The 10,397-nt window shown below is 53.8% G+C and overlaps 3 protein-coding genes across 3 annotated transcripts; 1 reads left to right on the top strand and 2 right to left on the bottom strand.

Moving 5' to 3' along the window:
• On the bottom strand, positions 1 to 884 carry SODALDRAFT_203306 (hypothetical protein). The gene has a single exon (XM_028607223.1). It carries the CDS (start codon positions 661 to 663, stop codon positions 94 to 96), a length of 570 nt encoding a protein of 189 aa, XP_028465502.1. The 5' UTR covers positions 664 to 884; the 3' UTR covers positions 1 to 93.
• A 72-nt stretch (positions 885 to 956) lies between these two features.
• SODALDRAFT_279814 (hypothetical protein) lies at positions 957 to 5,787 on the bottom strand (the record flags this gene model as incomplete). The annotated part of the gene is made up of 4 exons (XM_028608193.1): positions 957 to 1,151; positions 1,278 to 2,894; positions 2,960 to 5,026; positions 5,608 to 5,787. The coding sequence occupies 4 exons, from the start codon at positions 5,785 to 5,787 to the stop codon at positions 957 to 959; spliced, it is 4,059 nt and encodes a 1,352-aa protein (XP_028465501.1).
• Positions 5,788 to 6,068: 281 nt separating this feature from the next.
• Positions 6,069 to 8,400, top strand: SODALDRAFT_340866 (hypothetical protein; the record flags this gene model as incomplete). Its single annotated transcript, XM_028612996.1, has 3 exons — positions 6,069 to 6,129; positions 6,707 to 6,839; positions 6,879 to 8,400. 3 exons carry the CDS (start codon positions 6,069 to 6,071, stop codon positions 8,398 to 8,400), a joined length of 1,716 nt encoding a protein of 571 aa, XP_028465500.1.
• Between the last annotated feature and the right edge of the window lie 1,997 nt (positions 8,401 to 10,397).

Raw genomic sequence — 10,397 nt, 5'->3', positions numbered from 1 at the left:
TTTTTTCCTTCATCTAGCCAGGTTCCCTGTAATAAAGTAAATGTATGCTATAGTTACATCTCATTCCCCGAAAACATCCATCTGCTCTGAAGCCTACCCGTCAAGGGTGGATCTAGCTTTTAGTTTTGCCTTGAGAAGCATTTTCTCGGTAGTTTTCGTTGAAGATGACGGCCAACTTGCAATACTATCAAGCGCAACGCGTAACTGGGCCTCTGTGGCCCGTCCCTTACATTCCGAAGGGAGATGTCCTTGGCTGCATATAGGACACGGCGGATGGGACTGTCCAGATGGCCCTGCAGCTCTGGAGAAACTTCCACTCACCTGCCCTCTGCCAGCCCCTTGTGCAACTTGTGGAATAGACGGAGTGCCGGCCATGGTTGTATTTGATCGGTGGCCACCATGCATAGTTGGTACGGCATTCGACGGAAAACCTCGGGCCTGCGCCTGACCGGTGCCATAGTGTGGATAGTGGTGAATCTGTTGATCAAGGTGGCTAGGAGCGCCGTGTCCATGTTGTGTCGACAATTGGAAGAGCCAATCGAGATCAAGGACTCCAGGAGGTGGCACGATGGGCCCAGGGCTTGCTGTACCCGAGTAGTTCCCAAAGGAAGCAGACTGGGCAGCCAAGGGCATGTTCGAACCGTGCCTGACTACCCCTGGCATATAAGGAACTCGAGGAGGGTTGCCACTTTGCGACGAAGTCGAGGAGGGAGGTTGTGAAACGTTCAGCCTGTTGGCGGGGGCGGCGTTCTTCGGGACCGAGGGTTGAGGGACTTTAGACCTCTCGGTTGTTACATTTCCGTTCCCCTGGGCAGGGCCGCGTCGGTTGGGTTCCCGTTTTGCTGTGTCTTTGGTTTGGGGTGTAGATGTGTCTGCAAGTTGAAATCGTTAATGGCTGTGTTCATCCTTGTCGTCCTTCCCCCTTTCGCAAAGATATGATTGGAAGTAGGGAGCTTTCAACAAGTTGATTTTCTGGATCTACCTTTGACTTTGCTTTTGTCAACTGCAACAGTGGCAGGGATCTCGGGCTCACTCGTGGACTCTTCGTCATCCTGCTCTTCTTGATCCGAGTCCGTGCCGAAGTCCGGATCTACATCAGAGCCGCTCGGTTCCGCATTGTCGGCCGCGTCAGTCGTGCTGTAGTTGACAGCCTAGAGCGGAGGGGGGGAGACCATGTTAGCGACGTTTCCATTCACCCAACCTCCCCCTTCTTTCCTCTCTTCCCGCGAGAATAGATAGAATAGATGCAGAACATCACAAGAGAGAGCTTGACATACCCGACGACGCCTGCCTCCGCGCCCCAAAGTTACCGCGTTTTCTTCCGCTATCCTCTGAGCTTCTGCCTCACGCTCCGCCAAAATGCGCTCCCAGATACTGGGTTGCAGTGTTGGGTCCTTATGTTCTGCAAGCTGCTCGTCGAAGCTCCCCTTCTCGTTGGCCCATACTCTTGCGAATGAGAACTGCGACTCGGCCGTTCCTTCGTCCGATTTAGTTTGCTCCATTCCTGAGCGATCTAGAAGCTTATCGACGTTGGCATCATCGTAGCGAATGATATCCTTCTGATCTTGCTCGTCGCTGAAGAGAGTGGACGCTCCGAACTTCAGGATGTCCTCAAGGTCGTCGCCGGCTTCCACCTCATTGTCCATACTCTCAATCAGGACATGATCCAAGGCCATCTTGCTACGCCCAATTGCCATGATCTTCTCCTCCGGAGAGTTCTTTGTCATGAGTTGGAAACATAAAACCTTCTTTTTCTGTCCAATTCGGTGCGCACGGGACAGAGCTTGAATGTCCTGGTGCGGGTTGAAGTCTGGGTCCAGAATGATGACGGTATCGGCCGTCGCCAGGTTAATCCCGACACCACCAGCCCGAGTGGACAGGAGGAAGGCAAAGACAGGCGAGTCGGGGGCGTTGAAATCATCGATGCGCTTTTGCTTCTCGAGACTGGATATCGATCCGTCGAGTCTTCGGTGGTCGAATCCCATCCCATTAAGAAAGTCCTCCATGATGTCCAGCTGGCCCAAGAACTGACTGAAGATCAGGACCCGGTGGCCGCGCTCTTTTAGTTTCGGGAGCATAATCTCGAGCAACAAGAGCTTCGCAGAGGCGGATATAAGGTTCCTGTGCATGGTCTCTGGATCCGCCGACTTTTCCTCGATGGCCTCGCTGTAGAGGAACGGGTGGCAGAGACACTTGCGCAGTTGCACGAGAATATTGTTCAGGCTCCCTCGTTCCTTGGACCTGATCTTCTTGTTCGCGAAGATGGCCTTGATCAACTCGGGGCTCTTCGACATGATCGATTTGCAGAGCTTCTCCTGCAGAATGGTCATGGAAACCGGAAGAATAATCTGCGCCATGGGGGGGAGAAACTTGAGGACCTGGGCCTTGGTGCGTCGGAGAAAGTACGGGCGAATCTTTTCGTGCAACTCGGGCAAATTGGTGGCGTTGAGCTCGCTATACTGCTCGTCCAGTTTGGCGGCGTTGTGTTTGAGGTCAACGAATTGGAGCAAGTTGAACAGCTCACGCTTGTTGTTCTGCAGAGGAGTACCCGTAAGCAGAAGCCTGAAGGGAAAGCGCATAGACTTGAGAGCCGTGTAGAGGAGGTTCCGGTCGTTCTTCAGTCGCTGCCCTTCGTCCACGACCAGTCCGGCCCAGTGCACTGAGCTGAACAGGGACTTTGTTCGCTCATCCTGTGCCGAGTCATACGACATGACGACGACGTGTGCCTTCACGTGGGAGGAGCCATCGGGGAACAGCTCGTACTTGTAGGCCAGCTCCTGCGGTCGACGTCCACCGTGGTAGGTCACAACACGAAGATCGGGTGCCCAGTACTTGATCTCCCGTCGCCAATTGGCGCACGTTGAGTTGGGAACCACAACCATAAACGGCCAGCACTTGATTTACGGGTTCCGGTTAGCATTCAATCAATGGGGCAGGCAGTTGGGAGAATCCAGCTTACCCTTGGCTTATCCTGGACCAGTGTCGTAATGAGAGTAACGACCTGGACCGTTTTCCCCAAGCCCATCTCGTCGGCCAGGATCACATTGCGGTTCTGGTGGTAGTTATAAAGAATCCACGACACTCCCTCCATTTGATACTCCATCAGCTTGCCCCGTTTGATGCCGGGTGGCTGCACCTTGAGGTCCTCGAAGGGGCTATCCTTGTACGCCCGGACTCTGTCTCTCATTTTCTCACAGGAATCGTTCGGGAAATGTTTGCCGCTCAAATACTCCTCGTAGGCCGCTTTGAAGGAGTCGTAAATGCGCCCCGAATCAGGGGAAGGTGGAGAGTCCCATACGGCTTCATGGTAACTGAGGCCTTGGAACTTGACGTAGATTTGTTTGACATGAGAAATACGTGCCAAGTCGGCTTCCTTGCTCCTCTCCTTTCTAGACGACGACGACGACTTGTCCATTTTGGCGAGAAGGACGACATCGATCAGAAGATATTCTTCGGGGATCGCGTCCTTTTCGTCCCGCTTGAGCAGGCTCTCTGCTGCGTCCTTCTTGGCAAATGTCAATCGAGACGCTGCTGTCACGGTACCAAATATCCAGGCGCCGGGCATCCACGAGCAGTGAGAGTAGGAACGGTCCTGCCATTTGACAAGGTATTCCTTATCATCCTCTCGGAACTCTTCACAGGACCGACCTGGCTCAACATCTTTGCTAACGGGACGCCAGGCAACCAACGTCTGAACCTTGTCATTGGTGGTGGCGCAATCTCGACAGCTCCAATCGCCAGAGTACTCAGCCCGTCGTTGTTCTCGGACACTGGAAGGGCTAGCGTTCGAATTCGGGGTAGACTGCTGCCCAGACGGAGCAGGGAGGTGCTCAAAGTGCCAGCCGCGCTTGCACTTCGTGCAGCGGAACAAGACATGCTGCGGATTATTGACGAGGGTCGTATCGACAGGTGTAATAGGATCAACACCGTCGTTTTCGGCCCTCAGCTTCTCTTCCTGAGTTGCTGTCTTCTTCTGAGAGAATGGAGCACAAGAAGGACTATTCTCCTTGCAGGACTGGCACGCAGAATACCGAGGAGCATTTTTGTCTTTCTTCAGGTGCATGCCAATGCACCATTTGCATTGCAAAACAAAGCTATCATTCCCAATTTTCGTGGCCAGGTGATCGCGTTGGGCGCGGTAGCCAAGGCAAACTTTGTGGAAGGTGAGGCAGCAGCCCTGGCAACCGATAAGCTGACCCTTGCTAGAAACGGGACCCTGACCGCACGTCTCACAGACGGGGGTGTGAAAGAGTGGGAAATCCGAATCGGGAGGAAGCGGTTGGAAGACTTCCTTGGCGCTTATGGCCCTGGGGACTGTGGGCTCTCTCGTGTCGACGATATAGAACTCTTCGTCATCGTCATCTAAGGCAGTGGTGTCCCTCATGCTGTTTAGATTGCGTGTCGCTCTTCCTGACCGCCGACGGTCCTCGAACTCGATTGACGAGCCGCGGGATTTAGGGTCCGAGGATTTGCCAAGCCGAGTTGACTTGGGGCGCATGTTCTTCCGCGGTCTGCCGCGAGTTGGGTTGATGTCTGATGTGACCAAGGTGAAGTCGTCATTATCGGAGGCCTTATTGGACGCAAAGAAGGAGTCCTGAGCTAGTTCGTCTTCTCCAAATGCGGAATCAAGGCCATTCATGAGACCCATGCTAGTCAAGGTGAGCTGCTTGGGTCGACGCTCTCGGAGCTGGCGCGCCTGTGGCTGATTCTGTGCTGACTTTGGCTCCTCCTCTTCCTCGTCCTCCCCCACCTGGGAATGGCCCGCCTGGCGGGTATTTCGAGATCTGGAAAGACGTAGACGCTTAGCTGGTCTGGCAGGAAGATCGTCGGCGTTATCGTCGTGGGTTGTGAGGTCGTCTGAGGAGATGGAGTTGGATCCGGAGTCATCTTCAAAATCGTCCCAACATTGGGTGCCCCTCTTGCCTCGCCTAGGATGGGAGAACTGGCTTCCGGGGGAGTGATTCATTTCAAATTGCTGCAATGCTCTTCTTCCGCCGGGGTAGTCTAGTAGTTTCGCGAGAGGCACCTTGAGCAAGAGGAAAGGTCAGCTTCTCAAGTTTATATGACGAAAGTGAAACAATAACCAAGGCGATCACCACCAAAGCTATAAGTGCAAATCCCCCGTTGGTTCACAACAAGTGCCCCCAATGTCAGACGGCAGGAAGATATGGCCACAGCCTGCAGGGTGATGGAAGGGTAGGAAGGGGTTATCAGTGCCGTGCAGTGTAATAAGTTGCGACCAAGGAAAGCCGAGCTCGTTTTCTTTTTGGGCAAGATAGCCAATGTAATACGGAAGGGGCCAAGAAACCAAGAAGAAAGATAACTGGAGGAACTGGCGCTGAGGTCGAGAGACACGGACTGAAGCAGTTAAAGAGAAATAGGACAGATAGATATATCTGAATAAAATAGCAGATCTGGTAAATGGAGCCTGCAACGACAAAAGGCGCAAATGCATGCAAATGCATGGGCAGGTGGACGAAGTAGGAGGTAGTCGTATGCGAGAGATGGCAAGTTTGAGGACGGGCAAACTGCTGAGTCGCAAACCAAACCGCAAATTGAAGCGCAAAGAGAGTGCCGTGAAGGAAACGTGAGAGTGTAGCAACTTACGTAGTCTTGTCGGCCATCAGTGTACTCGAGCTTGAAGAGCGACTCGGCGTTCTCGCTTCTCGGATCGTTCGTTATTTCTTCTATGAGGAAATCCACAACATCGCTCTGAACATGTACATATTGATTGCGGGCTTCGTCGGATAGTCGGGGAAACACGATTTCGAATGTAGTCGGGCGCATGGCGCCATTCCCCGGAGACGCTGGCGCGACGTTGTCGTGGGTAGAAAACCTCTCGGAAGCCTGCGGGGGGGAGGACTCGGCATCCAACTCTGCCAGTTCTTGCTGCAGAAAAGGGTCTTCTAGAGATTGCAGAGCGGCAGCGGCAATGCTTGCTGCTCCTCCGTTGATGCTGGCGAACGTGATATCTGGCAGGAGCTCTTCGTCGAAGCCGTCGGGAACGGGGATATCGTGGCCCTCCATGACGGTGATGCGACAGTAGTGGTGGTTCGGATCAGTTGAGCATGCTACATGTAGGGCGAAGAAGGGAAAGGCAAGGCGAATGCGAATGCGAAGTGTGCCGCAGTGCGTTGCGCGTTCGGTCCGAGTGAAAAGAGAAAGCAGAAGAAATACAGATAGTATGAGGAATGTTCGCCAGAGGATTGGATATCGGAGGAAGACGGAAAGAACTCAGCAGCTCTCCAGCGGTCGAAGTCGTTGGAAGGCACAATACGAAATTTCACGTAATTACCTTCTCAACTGGACGCGGTCGAGCTTCAGAACGCGGTTTACCGAACCATACCTAATTACCTTATGCAAATATGCATATAGCCCCGCAATAATTGGACCAATTGGCCTCCGTAAAGGTTCACCGCCCAAATTTTGACACGGACAAGCGGCAGAAAAGCTGGACCCTGAGAAGATCGTCGCCGCTACGTACTTTGTAACACTTGCATAAAAGGTAGACCGCTGGGCCTCTGAACTTTCGACACCGTCCTCTTTGAACAGGTGTGCTCCTATGTTATCGAAACCATAGGCTTGACCACACTCCGAACGTCTCATTTGACGATACATCATGCAATGAATTTTCTTACGCAAAGGAGCCTCGCCGCTTCGCTCAGACGACATCCTCCTGGACATGTGACTGCTCGCGTTTTCACAGACTTCACCCGATCTCAGTCCTCCTTTTCAGCTGCCTGGCGCGGTATCCGCAGTGAACAGGCAAGCCGTAGAAGGTCGGAATCATCCACTACATTACGCTCCACCTCCCGACCTAGGAATGGAGGAGGATCATGGTCTCGAGGCGGCGCCGGACGCGTTAAACCTGCCGACAGCTTCGACACAAAATTCGGTGCGGCCACCAGCGGACCGCCTACGGGGAGAGAGCGCCATAGGATCAAAAGGGCTTTCAAAAAGATGCGCCAGAAGGAAGAGAAAAAAGAGCAGGATATGAATGGTCGGAAATCGCGTAGCAAGCGCTTTAACGATCCGGAATCTGATTTCGGCAAGAAGAGCTTGGTGTACCAAATTAACAAAGGAGGTCTTAAGGACAAGATTACCAAACTGCTGGAAAGCAAACAATCGGATACTCCAACTGAGTCGCAGTCGCGGTCATACGATCGAACCCAAAATTATGGCGAGCGCTCGAGGAACACCGACAGAACCGAGTCACGGTCATATAATCGAACCGAAAGCCATGACGAGCGCTCGAGGAACATCGACAGTCAAGCCCGGGACCGGCGGTCGGGCTTTGACAGAATGCGACAAAGGGCGAGGGAAGAGCTGGGAGGCGAAGAAAGAGACGACGCAAGAGACGACGCAAGAGACGATGAGTTCTGGGCTCTGGCAGGCCCTGGAAGGAAGTCTGGTGATTTTGCGGCCGCTTTACCCTATACTACGGCGGCGTCACAGTTTCTCTTCGGGCGCTGGCCCGTACTGGCCGCTCTGCGCGAGGCTCGGCGCAAGATCTACCACCTCTACATCTACGCCGGCGCCAGCAACAGGCAGTCGATCGAATTCATCCGCACTCTCGCCGAGAAACACAAAGTCCGCACGACCGTCGTTCCGGAGTCGAGGCAACATCTACTCGACAACGTGAGCAAGGGTCGGCCTCACAACGGCGTCATCCTAGAAGTTTCGCCCTTGCCCCAACTGCCCATTCTAGGGCTAGGTCCCGTTGCGGAGGATGGCTACACCGTCGACATCGGCCACCAGCTCAAAGAGGACGTCGAGATCAATGGCAGCGAACCCTTTCAGCGATGGGACTCCCGCGGCGCCCACAAGCCCCTGGTCGTCCTGCTGCACGAGGTGATGGACCCCGGCAACCTAGGCGCCATGCTACGCACGGCGCGCTTTCTTGGTGCCGCTGCCGTGGCCGTCACCAAACAGTCCTCGTCCCCCATCACGCCCACGGTGGTCAAGGCGGCCGCCGGCGCCGCCGAGGAACTCACCATCTTCTCCGTCGCAGACCCGCTGGCCTTCCTCGAGTCGTCCCGGGATGTCGGCTGGGCCTCCTACGTGGCCGTCGCGCCGTCGGCGGGGCGAAGCGGCCAGAAGCAGCTGACGGCCGACGAGCTGGCCGAGGAGGACCCGTTGCGCGAGAAGCCGTGCATCCTCGTCCTGGGCAACGAGGGCGAGGGTCTGTCCCGGAAGATGATCTCGAGGGCGGACTGTCAGGTTTCGGTTCTCCGGCAGGCCAGAGTTGGCACCAGCTCGGTGGATAGCTTGAATGTCAGCGTTGCCGCCGCGCTGCTTTGCGATGCCTTCACGCGAGGTGCTAGGGCCGCCCCGAAGACGTTCCAACAGGCGCTGAAACTGGACGAGAAGAAGGCCCTGGGGAGCGAGAGTCTGTTCTAGATCATGTGCAAACCTGTGTATCGTACATAATGTCGCTACTATGTAACAATAGGGGGCAGCTAAAATACTGTATTACTAATAAGCGAATATATACTGACCACATATTGGGGAGCCACGCATTTCTTTGTCGCCTCCCTACCCTGCCAGCTTTCGTGTCCTACATGGTCAGTGATACGCTGTACGGTTGGACGAGTATATGGGCAAGTAATCGTACTTCGGAGTGATGTTCTAGCACTTTGGCATTTGTACGGTGTAGTACTTGTGCTCAGATCCCACACTCACACTCAATTGGTTCCGGTGACATTGCTCGACCGACGCTGGGTTACAAGAAGAGAAAAAGGAAAAGGGGAAGAAGAAAAAAGCGATTGCTCGTGCTACGAGCCTGGTAGAGGTGGCGAGGTATCAGGGCACGGCTCACCCCCAGATGGACGGCATTAGGTAGCCAGACAAGGTTGGAATTGGGTTCAGAGAGGCATGTGTGACTGCCCTACCAGACTTCGTTTGTCTGCCTGACCGACCCCGATGACCAGAGACCTAGAGAAGTTTGAAGACCGCCTGGAGTGCCTCCGTTCCGAACCACTGGGCTGGGCATAGGTCCGGCTGCCTCATGAATGGGACTATTCGTACAGATGTACCTTCGGCTCAGAATGGAAACAGGGATTTGTTGATGCCTTGGTTCTACGAATACACCGTACAACGGACTTCAAGCACTTCGTACGAATATCAGGCATTGTCCAGGGAGATGAGTCGTCCTCGCTAATTAAAAGGCCCACTTGCTGTCCTGACTATCCTCCCGCACTGACGGAGCCGTATCGACCGGCTCACTGGCACGGGCACGGGCGGTAGGTAGATCTCCACATAAAATTCCTCGTGCGAAGTCCTCCGGCCTGATACAGTGCCGAGGTATGCATTTTCACTGCGATTCCGAAGACCCTGTTCATTTCAGTCTCCGGGGAAAAAGGTAAAATGGAAGCTTCCAGCAGGTCAGGGGCCTGGACCGGAATCGGTCCGGGGAACCCGGGACCAGCATAGCAAACGCTAGGATGCGCTCTGTACTGTAAATGTCACTCGCCATTTTTGCTTCATCTAACAACTTGTCTTTCAGTTCCACCAGCTGACTCGTTGATGTCTGTTGTTGCTCCCGGGAGCCATGGGTTGGTGCTCCTCGTATGGATGGTTGGCTCGTGTTTGCGCTGTACCATAGATATTTGGACGAACAGATATTGGGCCTCATTTCTCCGTACCATGCCGCCCTGTGTCTTTACCTAACCCGACTTCAAGCTTACTTCTCTGCCCGAGTTATTAGCTCCAATGCAAACCGGGGGAAGGAGCCTGGAGGGAGTGGGTAAAAGAGTAGGGAGGAAATGAAAGAACAGAAAAAAGAAAAAGAAAAAAAAAAAAGATGCCGTGCCATGACCACTCACTTGCGGCCCGATGATGCCCTCGCAAACATGTGCCTGAACGTGTAGCAGGTAGGTGGTTTAACCATGTAGGTATTTCACCAATTGTCACGGGATGCCCGATTAGTGCAGGTTCCATCTCCCGACCCCTGACCACGTCGCCTCGGCCAGCCGTGGATCACAAACCGACAAATACCAACCCGTCCCAAGGTCTCGGGAGTGGGACGGATTTTCAGTTTGCTTGAAAACGTGTCCATTCACCATGCCATCAACTTTCTCACTCTCTTTTTCCTCGATTTTTTTTTTTTAAAAAAAAAGGGGGGAGGGGGGAAAATCTGCCCAGGTTAATTCGGTACTTCGTACTCCTCGGGCAAGTCATCAACTCAATAACAGCGAATGGTTCCAAACCAAGTCGTTGATGGTTGATGCCTTGCCATTTCGGCCCCCGATAGACGATGAAAACGGTCAGTCAGCCACCACATCCTTCCCCCATCCTATCTAACATAGATAGGAAGAAGTTCCCAAAATTCATAAGAGCAGCGAGTTTGCCTTGATTTTTTTTTTATCTTTTGGCCCCCACTCGCTCCCGAGATGTAC

Source organism: Sodiomyces alkalinus, assembly GCF_003711515.1.
Source record: "Sodiomyces alkalinus F11 unplaced genomic scaffold SODALscaffold_7, whole genome shotgun sequence".
Taxonomy (NCBI): domain Eukaryota; kingdom Fungi; phylum Ascomycota; class Sordariomycetes; order Glomerellales; family Plectosphaerellaceae; genus Sodiomyces; species Sodiomyces alkalinus.
This window is presented reverse-complemented; position numbering and strand designations above follow the sequence as displayed.